This window comes from Tauraco erythrolophus, chromosome 13, assembly GCF_009769465.1.
Source record: "Tauraco erythrolophus isolate bTauEry1 chromosome 13, bTauEry1.pri, whole genome shotgun sequence".
In the NCBI taxonomy this organism is placed as follows: Eukaryota; Metazoa; Chordata; class Aves; order Musophagiformes; family Musophagidae; genus Tauraco; species Tauraco erythrolophus.
The window spans coordinates 8,222,470-8,245,440 of NC_141477.1; the positions used below are offsets into that span (position 1 = coordinate 8,222,470).

The following is a 22,971-nucleotide window of genomic DNA, read 5'->3' on the forward strand; positions in this document are numbered from 1 at the left end:
CCTCTGACAGGTAAACTTTCTGTTGATTATTTCAAAGGGAGTTTTCTGCATGAGACCCAAAGAACTTACCCTTTAATATAGCCTCGGATTCTGTTTTATCCTCACTCTTCCCAGAGCGTAAAGCCAGAGGCAAACCAAGAAATTATTCCAGAATTCATTGATAACCAAGCAGGTGGCAAACTAACAACTAGGTGACAAATTCAAGTTAACATAAAATATCTGGGAATTCCTTCCGTGAGGTTTGAGTAGTGTTTTCCCTGACTAGCAGGACCACCATCTGAAAATGTAGCCCGCTTCGGCTTTCCTTGAGCTTCCTTGTTGGAAAAGTGAGTTTACAGACCGTTTGGAACCGGAGCGCTGGCCGAGAGGGCTCGCTTTTTGAGAGCTCCCTATCCGCAGGCGACTCGACATCATTAACGGCGGGATAACGTTTGCAGTTCCCGTGGGGCCACAAATTACACCCCCATCGAGGCAGCCCGGAGGGCGCCGGGCATCCTCTCGGGGCCGGGCCCGCAGAGGACCACGACGGCTGCCGTAGAGAGGCCGTTTCTAACGGCTTCGACGTCCCTTCCCGCCGGTGCTCGCCACCTGCTGCCCCAGGCGGGTTGCGGGGGAGATGGAGGAAGGGGGAGATGGAGGAAGGGCAGAAAGCGCCTTTCGCGCTTCTGGTCACTTCGCGCCACTGCCGCTCGATGCCCGGGCGGCAGCCCCGCGCCTCGCTACGCCCCGGGCGCGGCAAACCCCGCCCGCTCCCGCCCCCCCTACCCGGCCAGCGGCCGCACCGAGCGGGCACTGCGAGGGGCCGGCGCCGGGCGGGCGGGCGGCGGTGCCCGGCGGTGCGGTGCGGTGCGGTGCGGTGCGCTGCGGTGCCGTGCCGTGCCGTGCCCTGCCCTGCCCTGCCCTGCCCTGCCCTGCCCTGCCCTGCCCTCCCCCGCGGCGGCGCTGGCGGGCGGCGCGGAGCCTGCGCACTGCGGAGCCTGCGCACTGCGCTCCCGCGCCCCCCTTCTGCCCGGCCGCCAGTCGCGCGTCCCGGCACTGAAGATGGCGGAGAGCGGCGGCGGCGCGGCTCCCCCCTTCTGCTCTTCCTCCTCCTCCTCCTCCTCCTTGAAAGGGCTGCGGGAGCAGATGGGTGAGAGCGGCAGCGCGGCCCCGCGCCGGGAGGGCAGGGAAAGGCAAGGCGGCGGGTGGGGGCTGTCCGTCCCGGCGGGGGCGGTCTGGGCACCCCCGCGCTCCCGCGGCCCAAGGGCACGGCCCGCCGTTGGAGCCGGCTGCCCGCCGCTCGCCTTCCGCCCCGCGGTACGCCCGGCTGCCGTGCCGGGGCAGGGCGGGGAAAGGGGCACCGGCAGCGGGGTCCGGGGCCGCCGCAGGCCGCCGGGCTTTTGTGTCCGGCTGGCGGCGGGCTGAGGGAGCGGCGCTCCTCCCGCCTCCTGCCGCCGGGGCCGCCCGGCCGCAGCCCCCTCCCCGCCCGCCGGCCCGGACGGCTCCGTGACACTGCGGCGGACCCTTCCCCCCCGCCTCCGGGCGTTAATCGCTGACTTGGGACCGCTCGTAGGCAGCGGCGGCGGCGGCTGCAGGGCTGCTTCGTTACGCGAATCGCCCGTTTTTCGCCGCTTCTCGGTTTCTCTGGCGGCTCTGGCGTTCAGGCTGGCGGCTGTGGCGGGTGGTTTGTCCCAGAGATGAGTGCGGTGGCTGCGCCGAGCCCCAGGTGCAGAGAGCAGGGACAGTCTTGTGGCACTACTCCGAATCAAAGACTTTATAATGCCTTAATGTTTTTTTTTTTTTTAAACTTTTTGAACTAGCATCTTAAGAGGGCTAAAGAAACTCTGCTTTGGTTTTCTCCTCGAGTGTGTTTTATGTGCTCGATTATACTCAAGGTCCTTGATAATATCATGCTCTGAAATGAGTATTGTGCGTGCATGATGTACGTTCCAAGCATAATTTCATGGCACATCTCCACGTGTTAGTTTTGTGGGCAAGCCATTAGAAAAGGTGAACGTTTTCTTATCCCAGACTGAAAAAAAAAAATTAAAAAAATCGTGGTTTGGTCTAACCTATTTAACCCGAGCTATGTACAAAAGCTACTCGGACAGTCTCTCACTTGATTGTTTTTAATGTACCTGTGTAATTACATAAAGAAGAGTGCTGGCAAAAGGTCCTGAATGCACAATGCTCAGCTGACAGTCTTTCTTCTTCAGTGCGTTGTGTGTCAGAAGTATTAATTAATTACTTTTTATTTCTCTTTCAAAATTAAGACAACCTAGTGCTCCAGAAAGATAATGATTTGCCAAAAGATAGCACTTCTCTACTACACAGACCATGTCTGTTTCATCCCTGTGCCCCCTGCTAGACCTGCGGAATTTTCTTTTGTGTTTTGGATGCTCTTTTACTGCGTTTCCTAAATTTTTCTAAAGCAGAGGGCACCCGCATTTGCTGACAGCTGACATGACCTGGTTTTAGTCCCAAAACCAGAGCTGAAATGTTTCTTGAACCAGGCAGCTCCATCTCCCTTTAGATATGTACATGTTCTAATATGCACATCATGTTAAAAACAAAACCAAAACCCCTCACTAGATCCTGAAAAGACTAGACTTCGAATTTTTTTCCCCAAGGGGGTAGAAGTCACTGAACCAGAATCTAAACTTCAATTTACATAGAATGTATTTCTTGCAGCTACGTGCTAGAAGATGAACTTATTGCTAATGTGAATTGAAGCAATACTCCCTGTGAGTGAACAGGCCACTGCAGTTCTGCTCCTGACTTCTGGTCTGCAGCACTCCCTCACTCTCTGGGGAAAGCAAATGATGTTTAGAAATCCTCGCAATCCAGTGGTTAACAGTGGAATTTGCAAGATAATTGCCACTGTATTTGGAGAAGTTGTGAGCAGCAACCAAGTCTGATACCACAGCTGTTTGGAGAAGATGTAGAGGAAAATACATCAGGAGGAACCTCCTTTGGTCCCACGCTACCATTCAGCAGCTGTAGAGAGGGACATAACTTTCTGACTTTCTAAGCTCAGTTGGCTGCCTGGGGAACTTCTCAGTTCTAAAATACCTGCTGACTAGAATACTTGCACCCAGTTTCTGCTGGTCTGTGGGCAATTATGTGCTTGGCCATCTTAATCCATTTGGAGAACAAACATCTATGCAAAACAAATACAGTGCGATACACCTTCAGTCATTTACCAGTGAACTTCTGGTTGGGAGTCTGATGTTCAAAGACAATAAATATAAATTTACAGCATCTTACTGAGAAACCGTGGCTCGCTCTGGTAGTCTGACTAGGCAGTGTATGTATACCTTTTGTAAGTTACCTTTTGCATAGGTTCCTTTCGTGGGTCCTTGTTCCCTGCTTCCACTCTCTGTAATCAGTCTCTTGGTACTGGCTTGATCTGTGGCTGATTGGTGCTCGTTAATTATTTTAGGCCTTGAAAGTGTAGAATCCTGTGGTGCTGCGTGTTACTAACTTTCATGCCAATGTGGTAAGTTTGAAGAGAATCTTTTTCTTGCCAATTCAAGCTAGTATTGAGGTAAGGAAAAGGTGTTTCTCTTTCTTTGAGTATCAACTGTAATGAAGATTCTGCAGGCCAGATCATGCCTTCAGTGTCAGTGCTACGACTCCTTTGCAAGAATTTTCTGCCCTTACACACCTGTCCAATCTTACTTCCTTTAAGTGAATGACAAAAAGCAGAATTTGCTATTACAACTAGAAGCCAATTAATATTTCTATCAGTGATGCAAGAACATCACTTAACACTGAAAACTAATTGTGATTGTACATTGTGACACAGCCGTGCATAAAGGGCAGTTTCTTAGTCCATTCTTGTGATCCATGCTTGCTGCTGTCATCCTTCAGGGATGAAAAGGAATTTTTGCTCATATTCTGATACTATAAGCACTACTGAGCTTATTAAGATTTGAGAAGAGGGGAATAGTCAGGTACTTGTGGTTTACCCAGTATGTGAGGTTTTTCTTGAGTGGTATAGATAATCAGAATAAAAATACGTGTAATTCAAGCTGTTGTAGCCTACGTTGATTGTTTTATCTTCATTTTCACTGAAATACTAAAAACTCCTCTCCTGTCTTTCGTAGTATCAGTGGTAGAGAATGTGTATTTGCTTTTGTCAGAGCTTGGCCTCTGTTGCTAGGATTTCCACTAGTGTATTGAATCACTGCTGCGAAGGTTGTTCAAAACAGTATATTAAGATGCTATATGTGTATTTTCCTTTCCAAGATCTAGACGATATTTCGGAACCCTGTCTCAAGACATGGAACAAAAATGAAGTGCCTTTTTCAACAAGTCTAGCTGCAGGCGTAATTCCCATTACCTGCACGGCCAAGCCCAGTTTGATTGGAAGTTGTCTAATAAAATAACATCTTCAGTCTGTCAGGTCAATTGTTTCTCCCTGGATAAGTGTTGCTGTCTGGCTTTGTCCATCTTGCCTGGAGCACAGTTCCTGGTAACTTCTTTACCAAATGCATGTATGCAGAATTAGCATGGAAAAGCTGGATGGATAACTAATAGTGAAACTTCATTGCTCAAGCAAGTAGTCAGGAACATGCACATATTTGCCTGGTCTCTAGGTAATAGTTATAAAACGTAACTTAACACAACTTTGTACCAACACCTATAGAAGTACTAGAGAACTTGTTGGCAGAGTCTTACAGAATCATATTATAGAATCATAGAACGGTTTGGGTTGGAAGAGACCTTAAAGATCATCTAGTTCCACCTCCCCTGCCATGGGCAGGGACACCTTCCCCTAGATGAGGTTGCTCAAAGTCTCATCCAACCTGGCCTTGAACACTTCCGGGGATGGGGCAGCCACTTCTCTGGGCAACCTGTTCCAGTGCCTCACCAGCTTCAGAGTGAAGAATTTCTTCCTCATATCTCATCTAAATCTACCCTCTCAGTTTAAAGCCATTACTCCTTGTCCTTTGCCCTTGTAAAAAGCCCTTCTCCAGCTTTCTTGTAGCCCCTTTAAGTACTGGAAGGCTGCTAGAAGGTAGGTCTCCCTGGAGGCTTATCTTCTCCAGGCTGAACAATCCCACCTCTCTCAGCCTTTCTTGGTGGCAAAGTCCCACAGCAGAAGCTGGTGAGTGATGTCTAGATGAAATCATTTGGGATCTAGGAGCATCTGTCAGTCAGACAACCACTGAAGTGTCCTCTGCATCAGAGCTGCTTGCTGGAAGAGAAATAATTTGCTTTTGAATTTGGATCCTTAAAAGCCTTTGAGTTTTACAGAGTGGTTGTGAGTAGAGGTGGGCTTCAAAACTTGTCTGGGAAGCTGCAAGACAAGGGAACTATTCCTTTGCCAGATTTCTGATAGCATGGGGGGTGCTACAGTAAAAACATCCTCAGTATTCAGTTGTTGTCTGCCCTGCTGGTGTTTGTAGGAATCACTCATGGGTGTTCCATCTGTGGAGTGGAGGTGGCCCAGTGACGGGGGCATTCATCTGTGTTCAGTTTCTTGTTTTGTCAAACTCCTGATAACTTTGGAGAAGGTCTTTAAGGTTTTTCTGTGCTTCATCTTTTTTCCCTGCATGGAAGTAGTAGTTACGCTGCTTTACAGAGTGCCAAGGTGACAAATGCAAAGAACTGCACCGAAATTGGATTTCACGTAGATCCCAGTGGAGAGAGAGAACGTTCCCAAGTCAGCCTGAGAACTTAATGTAATTGTAATGGCTGTGAGCCTTAATTTCATTTTCTTCTTGTTTATGGAAATGCAATAATATGCAGTAGGGAGAATTTCATGCTGATTCATAAAGATGTATGCTGTGTATTAGGTGCTTAACATTCTGAAGATTACTTCCAGTTGGAAGTGGTTTATGAAAAAGGCGTTACTCTAATTGAAAAGTTTAAATTATTGAGATTTCTCCAAATGTGTTCAAGAAAGATCTCCTCCTTCCTGTAAAGCAAAAAAAAAAAGTAATCTCAAACCTATATGCAAAAACAGCATGTTTTTTGAAGTTTCTTATACAGAATGTTCCATTCTCTACATGTGACGTCTTCAAGTGATAAAATTAAAAAGATAAATTTGGATTCCATGCTTCAATTCAGACGGAAGCATTAAAAAATAAGGTCTTGCAAGGATCACAACTCCAGTTGTGAGAGGCCAGAGATACTGTGACTTGTACTGTCCCTAACTGTGCACAGCCTTAAAATGTGATTCAAATTAAGGACTGCTGTTCCTTTATACGCTTGTGTTTTTCAAAAAGAAAACAGATAGGAATATTTAAAGTTCTGATATGTTATTATTAATTCTCAGTTCTTAAAAGTGATGAGAGAGTTGAGAAGAAAAGTACTGAGCTACTATGAGATAAATGGAAGAAATATTCTGGGTTAGTCATAATCGTAGGGCTATCAAATGCTGCTGTCCGTCTCTAAACCCAGTTAAATAACTGGAGATGGTTGCAGTCCTGTTGTGAAAGGATACCCTGAAAAACAAAATTCTGACCACGCAATTTTAATGACTTCTCCGAATATGACTTATCAGATGACTTGCAATATTTTAAGAACAGAGGACTTCAAATTCCTGGTGTACCACAAATAAATTAACACCATTTAGCTTCCAGTTACGCAGCTTACAACCAGGCAATTCTTGATTGATGATATGCTTTCAATGTGTTTGCATGTGCCTGTCCAACAATTGACAGGAGTTTGGAGTGTAGTATTCGTGGAAGAAAAATCAAATGTTGCTTGATGTGTTTTTGTTTGAAAGAGAAGCCTCACCTTCCCCGCAGAATTCCTCAGCCATCCACCTGTGTGCCTGGGGTGTTCACGGTGTAGTTAAATGGACACACAGGCCTTTGCTTCTAAGGAAGGCTGGGCTAGTTGCTTGACATTTGTTTTCTTCTAAATTATTTTCATTTTCCAGTCAGTTTTGAGCTTCTGCTTTCCAGGTGGAAGATCCCACAGTTGAAGTTGCCTTTGAAGAAAACAGTTACCGTGAGTTGTGCTCAGAATCCCTGTCTTTCTTCGTAGTGTTTTCTGTGTGCATAATTGACAGGGAACTTCCGAAATACTGTTTTATGAGTACTTAACCAGCTTAATTTGCTTACACCCTCTGGTGTTCAAATGCACTGACCTGAATCTTGGGAGGGAGCAAAGATGCAGCGGTGGCCTGTGAGTTGCCTTCTCTGTGCAAGTGTTTTAAAGCTTCCCAGACTTAGAATTTCTCCCAAGTCTGAGAGAGATTGGCTACAAGAATATAGAAATCCTGTGGAGATCTTTAAATATAAAGAACATAATTTAACACCACACATTTATTCGTTTGAAAGTTTATCCTCTGCTTAGTTTTGCCAAGGGAATTTCTTAAAGGAACACAGTTTTGCAGCACAGTGTTGATCAATGATACGTAAGTTGTGTTCTGGACATTTAAAACCGAGGACGGTCATCTCCGGACTGTGTCAACAAATGTCGCCTTACTCACTTTTGGATTTCTCTGAAAGACTTTCTGCCACCAGGTACTGAATTAAGCAAAAACATAGCCTCTGTTTTTCTCTTTTACCCTTTTATCCTGCTGGGTTTTTTTACACGCTTGTCATTTTTCACTTATCCATTCTTTAAGCTCTTTGGGCAGGGATTGATTCATGATTACTTTCCTGGGGTCTTACGTTACTTGTAGTGGAATGCCTCAGAGCTTTTATTTTTTAAATATTTAGATTAAACATACAGTTTTAAGAAAATTTTCAGTTTAATTCCTTTTACATTTTGTACCACTGTGTTCTCTTTAGCCGGTGGGTTTGCTACACTAAACACGCTGTTGACCTGTCAGTGTCGTATAGCACTGTTCTGGTGCACAGCTGTATTTGAGTGATTTGATTTGAGTCTGGAGGCTGGTCTCTTGGTGGTAAATGCCAACACAGTCCCTCTTCTTCTGCAGCAGACACGGTGTTTGAACGATATCTCAAGTTGCCATAAGAAAATCATCAAGTGTAAAAGCCAAAAGCAGTGGTTTTCACTGCTATCGTGTAAAGGAGCTGTTACACTTCGGTCTAAAGAAAGCTCAAAATGTTGTTTTCACAGGATTTGCCTCGAGTTAGTTGTGGCTTGCAGTGCTAGGCTGTGTTCTTCGCTGGCATTGTTTGGGCCCTTGTGTTAAACAATAGCCAGCCTGCAAACGAGAGGACAAAAGCATTTACAAGAACTTGCTTCCAACAAGCAAAAGCAAGCAAACTGCTCAGGAAAGGGGGAAGTAGCGGATAGAAGTTAACTGGTTGCCAGTGTTGGGGATAGTGCAGTATAAAAGAAAGAAATAATACAATGAAGAAAACAGATGTGAAAGAGAAGAGAGCAGAAGTTTGTCTTGAAGTTACTTTTTGTGGTGGCTCTGCAGGAGTGCGAACAGGACTCAATTTAAGGCAACCTCCAGAGTTGGAGGAGTAAAGCAGAGCTAGCTGATTTCTGTCTGTCTAGCTTTTGCCAGCACTTGAGCTGGAATTACAGTGGGAACTAAACTGCTCAGTGCAGGTTAGAAGTGGGACTGCTCTGACATGTGTTAAGTCAGTTCAGTGTGAGGGACAAAAAGTCAAATTTTTTTTTTCCTCATGTGCTCTAGGAGTCTGAGGCATTGGAAAGTGTTAGTAAAGAGAATTACCTGTACAGCAGAGCAGATACTAATAATCTTTCACCATTTTACCTTTTTTGTGCTGTAGCTGTAAAACTTGTGTCTAATTCTGTCAGGTTTGAAGCATTTAATCCATATACACCTATAAATAAACATTTAAATTACAACACGTAACTACTACATTTCACAGTGAATCTGTTTGAAATAATGTAAGGGCATATTTATTATATAAACTGCTTTTATTTTAGTCCAGAGTATTAGGATATTTTGGAATTTCCGCTACGCAGAAATGGATAAATACTGATTTCTGTTACACTTGGGAAGGTTCACAAGGGACTTTTAGTTATCGTTTATTGCATCAGCATTACAGTCAGTGTCAAATATATCTTTAAAAGAAATCACTCAAGGCGGGTGAAATCAATTTGTTTGTTTTGCAGTTGGTGAGAAGAGTTTGTAGTTGCCAACCCACAGAAACTTTGTGCAGAAATACTCTCTTTACATTTAAAATGCAGCCTTAATGTATTCCAGTGGAGAATTTTACAGAGAGTACAAACACCTTAGTGCCTTGCTCTTTCACTGAGAAACATAATGAACACTCCAGCCTTTCCAAACCTCTGGCTTCCCTGTGGCTGTGTCTTACTAAGACTGTGCTTCTAGACAGCAAAGAAACAACAGCAATGCATGGCCACTAGCTAAAGAACGCGATTGGGACTGTAAGGCTTGTATATCCTTTAGGTAGGAAGCATCAGCTCTGAAGAGAGGTGGTTGTGCAGATAAGCTTGGTAAGCATAATACTATAAACAGATTAATAACTAATGCCAGATAGAGCAGGGAAATTATCTGAGTTGCATTAAAGCTTGAAGAGAGTTGGCAGCATGTGAATTGGAGAAATTTCCCCTTTTTGTGCAAAAAGGAGGGCCTTTTTGTACAAATTATGTTAGCATATCTAAAGAGATGGTGGAAGGTTGTGTTCTTTAAAAAAGAAAAACCAAAACAAAAGTGACAAGTGGATCATGCAGAATGCAAAACCTTTTCAAATTCCTTTAGGAAGATGAGGAAGAACCTTGGGGAAGAAGAGAATGGCAAAGGGGAATGTGAAGGTAGCAGAAGGCCACAGTAGAGTATCTGCCGTGGTTTGGTTTAATTTCTTTCAAGTCATGGATAATAACATTCCTTACTAATAAAGAACCCCAAATGATGAAGCCAGGTGTCTTTTCCAGAGAAGAGGGTGGATTTAGCTTGTCAGCCCTGTGTACGCAGTACGGGCAGTGCTTCTTACCAGCCTTATAATGGCTTCTGCAAGAGTTGGTGACATCTCTTCTTCCTCTTTAAGCGTTGTACTGGCAGTAGAGAGAAGTGTAAGTCTTGGCTGAGCAGTGTAAGCAAGGTTAAAATAAGAAAATACAAGTGACAGCAGGAATCAGCAAGGCCTCCATAGGAGATACCTTCACAGTACGTATCACTAGTGTTTGGACTAAGAATGGTGCTCACCTGATGTGACCGTCAGACAATCGCATAGTATCTCTGACTGTGGAAAGTTTTTGAAGGTGGTTGCCAATTCTTTTAAGGACCAATTTTTATTCCTTCATCTGTGCTTGTATTACATTCAAGTTTGATTTAGATGGTGTGCTTCCCCTAGGGAAAAGTTTACAGAGATCAACCTACAAATTAACTAGCAACCTTCCTGGTGCCTCTCTGAGTGTGCCCTAGGCTGAACAAATACTGTAACATGTCTTCAGCCGTATCTTTGTAGGTTTCCGTACAAGAAAAAAGTAGTGTTTTGTTAATGATATGAATTATTTATATTTTTTTTATGTTTCCAGATATTAATCTGAGTATGGATGTTTAAGAATAAGTAAAAACTTACATTCTTGCAAATATATCCCAAATACTTACTTGAGGAGCTGCTAATTCAGATACTACAAAGGAATGCTTGCGTCAAGCAGTTTTCCAGTGAGATCAATATGTGTAATGAACTGAAAAATCATCCTAAACTGCCTTGAACATTGGGAAGAAAACCAGATTGTTGTAGAGAATTAGCTGCAGAAATGGACTTAAGGGGAGGAAAGCATATAAAGGCAATAAAATAGGTATCTCATGCAGAGAATAAATACAGAATGAAAGTGTGTAAATAGAGTCTGGAATAGGGATAAGGCAACAGGAAGCTCTTCTGGCCTGCTGAAGCTGAGAGACAGCGTGCACTGGTTTCTGGAGATCTGCGTGCTTCCCATCTGGTGACTGCCCAGACAAAACAGGAGAACCATCTGCCTTCCAGCTGGTCCGTCAGAAGGTGCCTACTGGGAGGCTCACGTGTTTGGTTGTGGAACTTGTCAGTCCTTGCAGCCCAGAGATGGAATGTGAGGATCAACTGGGAAGAACAGAAAGAAGGGGGAAGGCAGGGAAAAGAGGAATGCATACAGAGACGTCTTTTCTGTTCATCATGAGAAACTTTCTGTGTTGCCTACCTGTATGTGTGAGGGTCCATCCTTCTTCTGATGTCCTTTAAACAAGACATAATAGCGTAAAACCGATTCCCTATTTTTAAAGCGTCTAATGTATGGTCTTGCATCCATTTGTCTTAACGTATGTTAATTTAATGAGTGGAAACCAGTTTAAAAGAGGGCACACAGAAATCTCAAACTTAAATTCTGACTTCCTTCATCTTTCCTGAAAGCGTGTACAAAAAGTATTGAAGACAAAGGACCTGAACAGTGTTACTGAAAAGGATGACTCTCTGCTAGACAAACAGTAGCTGCCTGTAGTGGAGCAAGACAAAAATGGCATCTTGCAGATTTGACACAATTTGCTATAAAATCAGAGATCTCTTGCTGGGAAGTTCACTTTTGGTTTATGGATTGCTTGTTGGCTTCTTGTTACCTGCTGTAAGCTTTTATGAAAACATTTAGATTCATAACAATGCTTAACATTCAGGAGACCTCCTAAGTTTTGTTTCAGAGGCTTAGTCTGGATTTTTTTTTGTTTGTTTGCTTTGCGTAATGAGTCATTAAATCATAAGAACCAGAAGGATTGCTGTGAAAGTTGGCACATTCTGCTCTCCTTTCTGGTTCAGCACGGGAAGGGAAGAGCGAGTGGGGCAGCATCCAGCCAGGTCACAGGTACCGGGAGAGGCGATGGGATGGAAGCCCTGAACCTCGCTAGGTGAAGGGACGGAGCCGGTTCAGTCCCTAATGAGGTTTACTAAGAACAGCAGCTGTGTGGGTCCTCTGACGGTCTTGGCAAGGGCCAAGGGTATTAACTCAGTGCAAGGATTGAAATAGAAATAAAATTTTATTTTTAGCACTGGTCTCCTCAGGGCATATCGGAAACCTGATCGGCGAAGGGAAGTGCCGTCGTGCTGGGTGCAAGGGAGGCACCACCTTACCTGCGTGGTTAACTGGTCGTGAGCTGGAAGGTGAAAAGGGAGAGACGGCCTTATCTGGCACGCTGCCTCCTGTAGCAGCCGGCTCCTGGTGCTTCCTTTGGTTTGGTTTGTCCATCAGACGCTTGGCCAGGCACATAGTGCTAAACGGTGATGAGGATGCAGAAGGAAAACTGCTTCCGAAATTAACTAACCATTTTATGTTCCAAATAACCCTGTTTTATTATGCATGAATGCAAATGTTATTATTGGCCACCTGTGTGGCTTGTGCTTTTGTTAGTTTTAGCTAAAATATTTGAAGGTAGACTGCTGTAAAATAGGCACACGCGTTATGCTGATCACAAATTACAGTTGTGAAAGCCTTTAGTGACTACTGCGAGAGGGGAAGCTCAGAATAGAAATGAAATTTAATTTGGCTCCAGGAAGTTTGCTGAATATGTCCATGAAGGCATCCCCCAGCAATACAGCACGTGACACAGGTTGCACTGAAATGGTTGTTAACTGGTTTCCTGTTCTGGGGTATCCTGATTAATTGCAGAAGTGTTAGACTTATTTTAAGGAGATACTTAGATTTTGTGGAAAATTCTTTTCAGTGAAGCTTTGCTCCATAGCAGACTGCTACATTCATTGTGGAAAACTAGGCAAAAAAATTACAGGCATCTGTGTCAAAACAGTATTTAAATGTATTAAAAATCAAGATTTTTTTAAAAAATCATATTAAAGCAAAATAAAATGTATTTTTTAAAGGTGGCAGAGTACAACAGTACGCAATTAATTTTCTCTTGCAGTAGTACAATGTTGATTTTGAAAGTTAAAGACTTTTATCATAAATTTAGCATAAAATTTATGGTCTGTAAAAGCTGTCTGTTGACCTGAGACTTGATGAAGTTGAACTCGTGCATCTTGGGGATGCATCTAATGTGATGGCTGTTCCCCTTTTAATAATCCCCAGTTCACTTTTAATTCTAACCTTCTTTTCGTTAAATGGATTGCTTCTGTGTAACATGAAGGTGCACTCCTAGTGCCTTTAAATCTCACAAATTACAAATTGGTAAGCATGTTGTTTCTATGCAAATAATGAAGCATTGAAGCAGTAAACATAAATACTTCATTGACATACAAAAAATCTTGGCATACTTAGCCAAAGGATTTTGTACTTCTAGACTTTTTTCACCTCTGTGTCCTTCGCAAGCTGTACTGTTCCTGTAACCCATTTTCCTGTTCTATAGAACCTCAAGTAATTTTTTGCAAGCTTAACTAATTAAGATGAGCTAATTGCTTTGCAGATATGACACATTTTTTAAATGAGTGCCTTCTAATTATGAACATTATTTAAGTGTTTGTTTGTTTTTTAAAATGAATAAATAAATACCTAATCCCATACGTTCATTATGACCGGTTTGTTCAGCAAGATTTCTCGTAACAACATACTTATGCAAGTAAAATAAGATTAATATTGTACCCGTTTAAATTGCAGCTTGCTTCTTACTGTAACATCGCTACAGAAATTTGGATGTTTAAACTTTTGAGAGTTGAGGCAGAATTCCAGTGTTGATCTTAACTGAATCTGGTGTAGGTTGTAAGGGTGGATTTGTTCTGTCGGGCTTATTTCCCAGCTGAGGTGGGCTGAATTGGCCCAGTCTGCCTGTACGCGTCCGCTCTCTCCTCCATGACTGAAGAAAAGATGCAACTGGCTTTCTGTATTTGTCGTAACTTAAAATGATATTTGAAGAAGCTCATGCTCTTTCAGTCTTTGTGATCTGCAAAGGTGTCATTGGATACAAATGCAGGTTTTTCTGAGAGCAAAAATATAACACCAGGGCGGTAGGCTGGTTTTCCTCAGGCTGCTTTCACATCTAATTGTGTTGAGAATATATAGTTTTGTTGTTCTCCACGTGGTGAATTTTTGCACTGGATTCCCATCCCCGTGATGTGCAACAGTGTACCAAACCAGCTTTTTGACTGACTTTTGGTCTCCATGGTGAAGTTACAGTGAGCCCTTTTTTAGCCGTTCTCTTTGCCAATTGGTAATCTTACCGTGTCGCAGCATATCGGGTCTCTGACTTCTTTGGAAAGAGCCTCGGAGATGTGTGGGGTGGAACTGAGGAAGACTTTTCTTTGGGGCCGCAATGAAAAATTAATTCAAGACATGGCAACAGCTGCAGGTGACAATTTAGATTGCTGAATAAGTATTGTAATCGGTGTTTATCACTGATGCCACATGGGATTAAACACTTTGAGGTGATTGTTCTTGGACACGGCCTTAGGAAGGGTTATTAACATAACACCACTAGTTGTCATGGCAATGCGTGGAGAAGAAGGAGACTCTTCCTTCCTCCTTTGCATTCTGCACTACTCTGTTAAAGGGAAGCCTGAGATCACTGGCAAAGCTGTTGTCTTCGTTTTTTAAATGTAGCACCAAATTCTACAATTTGTCTTTGCCATTATGGTTGAAATCATGGCACGTTAGGTGTTGCTTTTGTGGATTCCTTTCCGTTTAAACAGGCATTGACTTCTCCTTTCTCAGGTTTGGTTGATTGCCCGGTGTGTTCTCTTGCTTCCCCCAAAGTTGGGCTTTTTTGTAAGAGCCACGTTGGTGTCTCGGTATCTGTCAGCCACGGTGAGAACAGAGTGTCGCTGCTGTAAGGACACTCCTGTTCAAAAGCTGTGCAGGAAAATGGGGTAAGGCTGTTTTACAGGTTACCCGGCCTGCTTTCCCTGTAACACTTCACCTTCACACCCTAAAAGGTGATTAATTAAAGTGAAAGTGCATACCAAAATAAAGAAAATCTGTGCAAAGTGATACAGTAAATTAGTGTCCCCGACTTCTTAATGGTTTTGCTATTTAGCAAAGTTAATATTGCGAACGTTTCGTTTCTATATGATTAACTGGGAGTCATAGCCCTGCAGTTCACTTGGTGAAACTCAAATAAGGTGAATGGCTCTCTGCACAAATGCTCAAATTACTGTGCAGTAGCAAGGAGTTTTTATTAAGTGTAAGTCAGACTCATAGCTTTGCTAAACTATTTTTCTTCTTAGAAAAGTTATTTAATAAGTTTGCTTATTTTTTTTTAAACTCTGTAGTCTTTTACTACACATTTTAAAATGTATGGTTTTGTACCTGTTTGGGTTTTTTTTCTACAAAGAAAAGCTGTGCCTGGTCTGAAGTCTCATTCGACAAATTTCTTCTTCTGACAAGTTGAGCAGTCCCAAGTTAGTTATTTAATAAAAGGATCCGCAACCTCAAATAGATTATTTTATTTATTTACTTTAGATATTTATTTGTTGAGGTTTGTTTGTAGAGCTTTTCTTAATATGGAATGATTCTTTCTCACAGTTGCTGCAGCCCAAGCCATAGCAGAAGAAAGAAGAAGCCAAAGTGGCATTAGCCCTATTGCAGTCCAGACCTCAATAAATATAAAGACAGCAACTAAACCAGGTATAATTATTGGTCATTGTTCTTAATGAAGTACTGGGTTCACAAGGGGGAGTTAGTAGGGAATAAATAAAACAGCTTTTAAAAAGAAGCTTGATGCTTTTTCTCCAGGCAGTATCAGAGCATGGAGCATCTGGTAGATGGCTCGTAGATTCATTGAGGGTCTGGTTTTCATGAAAGGCTTTTGCTCTTGACTCGCTCACAGTTCAGTTGGTGAAGTTAGCTATCTGTCAGCGAGGCATAACAATAAAGATAAATGTTTTTTTTGTGCTCTGATCAGGTTACCAGCTCACTTCTTGCTGAAATTCAAGTTTTTATACCTGCAGAGACTTAAGCAGTCTTGGTTCTGCTTAGCTTGCAAACTAGCTATCCTACAGCGCTTTGAATTTGTCATTATGGGTGAACTATCTGTTCTCAGATTGAGTTTTCCTAGATTCCTGTAATTCTTGATCATAGGAATTAATATGTACAAGAATGAGGATCAGAGCTGAATTTGGAATAAGGGTATGTTCTCACACTTCTGACTTCTGCTCAGGCATTCTTTTCACTGTACACGTTGAGACTTGTAATTTTGTGTCTGCTTTCTGCTGCATCTATTAAAAATAGTGGATTGGTGGTTGTGAGGGAATGAAAAGAGGGAAAAAGAAGGATATTCAGCTTCCTGTGAATTTTTCAGATGACATCTTTAGTCTCTATATAGAGCGTGCAGTGCTTTGGTGGTATGTGTATCTCAGGAAGTTCCATAGTCCTTTCAATAGTAAAGACTTACAATGCCTTTATTTAAATTTGAATGTTCAAAATAACTGACAATGAGGTGTCTTGCATTTTTCTTTTGACAGTGATAGACGGTTCCACTCTAAGAACAGAAGAAAGACAAAGACTGGCCCGGGAACGTAGAGAAGAGCGGGAAAAGCAACATGGTATTCTCATGTTTCATTTGAAATACAATTTCTTAAAATGTTTGTGATAAAGGAATAACTTACTCTCTTCTTATTCAGTCACTTTTTTTCACTTTCTGGGAACAACAGACAAGGTCTGCTCTTGGTCTTGCATCAGTGACCTTCTGTGAGCCTGAATGGAGAAGTACTAGATTTGTTCCATTTTAGAGGAAAACATGCCACAGATTTTTAGCTTCTTGAAGCTGTATATCACTTCTGACCTTACGTTTCTTAGTGACAGCCAAACAAATTTAGCCTTAAACAAAACACTTCTGAAATGGTTACTTTTAGCTTAGCACTGCTTCCTGTAGCCCTGAAGACTGAGGTTTGGGGAACACTGATACAGAAAAAAAAACCAAAAAAAATTTAGCTGGTTGAATGGCTTGATTGCCTTGAACACTGCTTCCCTTGTTTCTTAGCACTCTGAAGCGACTCCTGGATTGAAATGTCAGCAATATACACTTTATCTTAGCAAAGAATCTGAGACCTAGAGAAGAGCATAAAGCTCTTGCCCAGCTTTGTGCTGTTTGTGACGTGAATCAGTGCATGTATATGCAGCAAGAGATGAAAGGGTCACAGCATACCCTGCAGTCCTGATTCTTGGTCTCCCAGCTTATGAGGAGTGGCGTCTCTCTGGCCTGCATGTGTGCTTCTTAACATAAAAGCAAAAACACAGAGGAATGAGAATGACTGTGTTATCCTAACGTGGAGAGAGGATAATAAATACATATTTATATATGCATAAAAATTCGGAAGTATTTGGGGGGACCTTATGTAAATACTGGCTGTGTGTTTTTCTTGTAATTATCTGATCTCTTGGTTCGTTTCATCTGTCTAGCCACAGAAACACTTTGACTGGGTATTCAACCACGAGCTTTTTGTCGCAGGACTTGAAGCTTCCAGTTAAACTGCGCACAATTGTTCCTAGGCGGAGGCTGCGGAGAATCTTGGGTGCAATAACTGTGGGGTTTTCCCATCTTGTTGCTTGGTGGTTTAAATCTTCTCCTTATATCTTTTTCTAAAAAGATTAAAATTATAACAGAAAATTCTATCCTTTGATACTCAACTTACTACTTGCTTGTATAGGCTTCACTATTATCATGGCAAGAAAAGTATATGTGGAATGTAGCGTATGTGCATATCCTGACATTCCTGTCTAGACAGTGCAGTCTAATGGCAGCAAAGGTTCTAATTCCTGCCCACCCTGGGGACAGAATTAAAGACACCTACATCGTCATGTGCAGTGTCATCCAGCACGGCAAGCTAATCTTGCTATATGTTTTAGCTTTAAGCAGTGATAATTTTGCTTGGTAGTCTCTTGCCTGTAAGTTGCTTAGTAGTATCAATGAATAGTAAAGTTTGATTTTAACTTTTTCTTAAAATTTTACAGCTGCCAAAGAGACACAAATCCTTGAAAAGGAGAGAAAAGCAAAACTCCAGTATGAAAAACAGTTAGAAGAAAGGCAGAGAAAGCTAAAAGAACAGAAGCAGAAAGAGGAACAACGGAGAGCAGCAGTAGAAGAAAAGAGAAAACAAAAAATAGAGGAGGAAAAGGTACTACGCGTCAAAGTTCTGTAGTTTTAGAGAAACTCCTACGTTGCTTTCCTACACTACTGTGCTCTGAAGTGGTGTGAAATAGAAAGTTATGGAAATTGTGAATGTATTAGAACATAAAAATATTTTCCATATTTGTAAAGCGGGCTATATAGACACCTGTCCTCCTTCCTTATCCCAAGCCTAGTTTTAACTATCCCCAAGGTACTTGGGACTTTAGGAGCTGTGGTTGGTGTTTGGCCACTGGTTATTTTTCACGAGCAAAAACCCCACCCCATATTCCTAGATTTCTAGATTCCTTTTGGTGCACCTTGTAGATTCTGTTTGTAAATCAGCATGGGTGACAGGTCTTAGACTTCCCTTGATTCTGTGCCTTGCTTCCGGGGAGCCCCACTGTGGCCTAAGAGGCTCACATTCTTTCAGTTCTTCCAAATTACAGTTTGTGACTGTATGTTGCGCCATTGGGAACGTTATCTGTGTAGTTACCATTTGCTGCTTTGAGCCATGTATTGACTATTCTTACTTGACTCTTTGCCTTTGCTTTGGCTGCATATGAACCAGCAGAGCAGTATTTGAGTTGTAGAGTTCGTGGCAAGACTGATAGAAGCTGAAAGTAGATATAAATATATGAAGCTATGCCATCTCCTTTGAAGAGTAGGTCTGCTAGTGCGTATTAAATGCGGTACAAGTTTTGAAAAGGTTCCTTTCCAGGATGTCAGCATGACACGCACGTGTGCATTCGTAAGCTCGTTGTAAGAACTTGCTTGGTCATTGTTGAAGAGCCTATAAGCCTGGCTGGCTGTTTCCTTGGCGTCCAGCCATTGCTACTTCATTGTATCAATACATCTTTTTCACCCTTTTGACTGGCAGTATTCTACATTGATGTTTGGTTATCTGTACTCAGCTTCTGGGCGTGTTCAGATTGATGCTCCATTTGAACTTCATGGAATAGTTTACATTGGTGAATAACAAGCAGAAATGTTTCAGTGGGCCTTAACTGCAGTCCAGTGCAGTGTCATCTCTCTAAGCAACTACTTGAAGCAAAAAGCATCCCTTATGCTTCAGGAGGTGTTGCCCCTAAGCTTATAGGATATTTATTCTTGTAATTTTGAGGATAGTGGATATGTTTTAAGTGGCCACTGGGGTGAATAATCAAGGAAGACAAGGACTAGCCGATTAGTGTTTGATTGGCGTTAACCTTGTCTTTTACTTGGTTCCTGGAGGAAGATGACCTTGTGCGTAGAGAGTTACGCACGAAGAATCCAGCAGGTGGGAAAATCATGTGCACTTGACCTGTAAACCTTACTTTCGCCCAGAAAGTGAGAACAGATCTTGACTTTTGTGCTCTGACATTAGAAAAAAATCACTTTTAAAGAAGCTAAGCTATCTTAGGGCAATATTTGCCAGCAAGACATCATCTGCGATTGTAACTTTAGTAGATAGAAATGCATGGAGAAATACATAGTCTCCAGCATTCTCATTTGGTACTTCTGCCAAGTCTCATCTAATTAATCACCTTCCTTAGGTAAAGTAGAAGCAGCAGCACAATAGCAAATACTGTGGAAAAAGAATCATAGAATGGTTAGAGTTGGAAGGGACCTCAAAGATCATCTAGTTCCCACCCCCCTGCCATGGGCAGGGACACCCTCCACTACACCAGGTTGCGCAAAGCCTCATCCAACCTGGCCTTGAACACTTCTAGGGATGGGGCAGCTGCAACTTCTCTGGGCAACCTGTTCCAGTGCCTCACCACCCTCTGAGTGAAAAATTTCTTCCTTATATCTAATGTAAATCTCCCCTTTCAGTTTAAATCCATTGCCCCTTGTCCTATCACTACACGCCCTTGTAAAAAGTCCCTCTCCAGCTTTCCTGTAGGCCCCCTTTAAGTACTGGAAGGCTGCTATAAGATCACCCCGGAGCCTTCTCTTCTCCAGGCTGAACAGCCCCAACTCTCTCAGCCTGTCTTCATAGCAGAGGTGCTCCAGCCCTCGAATCATCTTCGTGGCCCTCCTCCGGACTCGTTCCAGTAGCTCCATGTCCTTCTTGTGTTGGGGACTCCAGAGCTGAACACAGTATTCCAGGTGGGGTCTCACGAGAGCAGAGTAGAGGGGCAGAATCACTTCCCTTGACCTGCTGGCCACGCTTCTTTTGATGCAGCCCAGGATACGGTTGGCTTTCTGAGCTGCCAGTGCACATTGCCGGCTCATGTTGAGCTTCTCATCCACCAGCACTCCCAAGTCTTTTTCCTCAGGGCTGCTCTCAATCCATTCTCCACCCAGCCTGTACTTGTGCTTGGGATTGCCCCGACCCACGTGCAGGACCTTGCACTCGGCCTTGTTGAACTTCATGAAGTTCTCACAGGCCCACCTCTCCAGCCTGTCAAGGTCCCTCTGGATGGCATCCCTTCCCTCCAGCATGTCCACAACACCACAAAACTTGGTGTCATCTGCAAACTTGCTGAGGGTGCACTCGATCCCACTGTCCATGTCACCAACAAAGATGTTAAATAGCACTGGCCCCAGTGCTGACCCCTGAGGAACACCACTCGTCACTGGCTTCCACGTGGACATTGAACCGTTGACCACAACTCTTTGAGTGCGACCATCCAGCCAATTCCTTATCCACCGAGTGGTCCATCCATCAAAACCACGTCTTTCCAGTTTAGAGACAAGGATGTCGTGTGGGACAGTATCAAATGCTTTGGATAAGTCCAGGTACATGATGTCAGTTGCTCTTCCCCTATCCATCAATGCTGTAACCTCGTCATAGAAGGCCACCAAATTAGTCAGGCAGGATTTGCCCTTAGTGAAGCCATGTTGGCTGTGGTTCTCTGCCTAAGAGGCTCTTGAAGACATCTAGCCATGGCTAGGCTTCATACCTCTCTTCTCACTGTTACTCAATTATTCTGTAAAGCTATGCAACTTACTGTGTTAATGTCTTGAGCTGATAACTGAGTGTCTGTTGTTTGCAAAGTGAAGCTTGTGCCTTTAACTATGATTTTGAAGAATTACTGCTCTGCAGATACCTCCATGGAAATACCATCTGCAGATTACGTAATGTCTGGGTACTTTGGCACCTTAGGTAAACTCTAGTTCGGGTTTCTTTAACGGAGGGGAAGCTAAGCCTTGTATTTCAAACGAAAATTTTTAATTTCATCTTTTGCCAGTGAACGGAATTCTTCCTCCCTTCCTTCTAAGTTTACTTTGTCTGTTACACACTGCGACTTTTTTAGCTTGTGTTGTGAAATGATGTCGAAAGAAGGTGAAAGTCTTGTGTCCTCAAGAGGGAGAAATGTTCAGATAATGAGTCCCCTTGGTTCTTACTGCAATGTATCAGCAGTAAATACTGCTTCTAAAGATCACTTGGGATATGACTATTCCAGAAGAGAAATCTGTTGTTGACACATGTATGGAAACGTGGCTGAGAAGAAACAGCCTAGCATGGTTATGGTTCATCTTTATGCACAAGAGCTGAAGTTCCCTCACTAGCAGTTACTCGTCCCAGAGGCAGAAGAAAAAACTTCTTTCAGACCTCTTTGTCCTGTCACCAGTGGTTGCTGAGTTCTGGAGCTGATTGATCTTTTTTGCCTGCATGTCTTGCTATTTCTGGTTTCACCATATGTCTATTAATGCAAGTATCTGTTAAGACTTGGGTCAGTGTTTATATAGTTCTCTGAAAATACAAATAACCTTATACTTGGCATTTTATAATGGAGAATTTTTATCACCTTTTAGAAATAACTTCAGAACATAATGAAAAGCAATTATTTTTGTTCAGTTTGGCGTTCATCCCTATTTAGAAAATAAGTAGTGCTGTTTACTGAATAGGAAATCTGTTTGGTGGCTATTTTAAGTAAAGAGCAGAATAGATTATCTGTGCTTTAGCTCAACCTAATCATGTTTGCAGTGTTTTGAAACGATTAATTGCCCTTAACATTCTTTGCATGGTAGTTTTTGTAACAAGAACTTTGTACCAGGCAGTATAGGTAAAGCAGATTTTAGATCCTACTGGGGAAAAAACCCCAAACTTATATTTTGTCTTCTGGCAGAGCTGTGCTTTATAGTTATAAGCTTCATAGAGATGTTGTTTGATGATAGGAGCGATATGAAGCAGTTATGCATCGTACCTTGGAACGGAATCAGCGACTGGAAACACGACAGAAGAGATGGTCATGGGGAGGATCAGTAACTCCAGATTCAGAGAACAAACCAGGTAAGTAGCAGCTTTTCTAGCATCACTAAAATCACAGAATATTATATGTGAACACTGGCAGGTGCAGCACTATGCATAGGGACCTGGGCATCCTTTCCTGTCTTGGATCTGACAACGGGATCTATGGGTAGCTCTGGGGGAAAGAATCATATCTGTACTTGCTCTGTAATGCTGTTCAGACTTAGAGCTATTTTTGATTTTGGGAAGAGCTAGAGAAAAGCCACATGGAAAATATAACACCTGGCAGCATTGCATTGCCAGCCCCCAACTGTCAGGTAAGGGGAATTGTAATGTATGATATTAAAATAATTCTGAGTCCTTCAAATGCAGTACATGTAATGGTGTGCTAAGACTGATGATAAATAGAACAAAAAAAAACGGTTGTGCTGCAATATTCCATCTAAAATGTTTTAAAACACACTCTTAGAGTTACAGAATGCTACTGATTATTCGAATGACCAGTAATGGGTAAAAAGATGCAGTGGGCAGTGTCCAAGTCTCAGAGAACAGGTTCTGTTCTGGATTAGGTAATGCATTTTAACACTCTTCAGTTTGAGCTCAGATTGTCTCCTATTTCACACAGTTAACTGTTTCTGCTTGTAAACGTTCTGAAGTGAGAACAGTGAATCTGGATTGCAGTGAGAGGGATCTTTTCATGCACGACCTAACCGGAAAACCTCGCCAATGAGTAACCTCACATAAGTTATTGTCCAGGAATAGAATGAAAAATGCTTCAATTCAGCCTATCCTCTGAATTAATGGAGTTGTACTGAGTGTATTTGAGTAGTATCTTGTGTCAGCTTGAGCACTGACTTTTGAGTGGTTTTTTGTAACATGTTTGAAAGTGCATTGATATAAATTATCGTTATGATATCCAGCTTCCCCA

General features: G+C 42.7%; 1 protein-coding gene across 9 annotated transcripts in view; it reads left to right on the plus strand.

Moving 5' to 3' along the window:
• Positions 1-1,034: 1,034 nt before the first annotated feature.
• The window catches only part of MAP7D3 (MAP7 domain containing 3), a 48,518-nt gene continuing 26,581 nt past the window's right edge, over positions 1,035-22,971 (plus strand). For all 9 annotated transcript variants that reach the window (XM_086619501.1, XM_086619494.1, XM_086619495.1 and 6 more), the window contains exons 1-5: positions 1,035-1,129; positions 15,283-15,384; positions 16,221-16,301; positions 17,710-17,873; positions 21,971-22,085. In XM_086619501.1, coding sequence (XP_086475627.1) covers positions 1,042-1,129; positions 15,283-15,384; positions 16,221-16,301; positions 17,710-17,873; positions 21,971-22,085 — 550 coding nt within the window. In that variant the 5' untranslated portion in view covers positions 1,035-1,041. The remainder of the gene's footprint in view (positions 1,130-15,282; positions 15,385-16,220; positions 16,302-17,709; positions 17,874-21,970; positions 22,086-22,971) is intronic.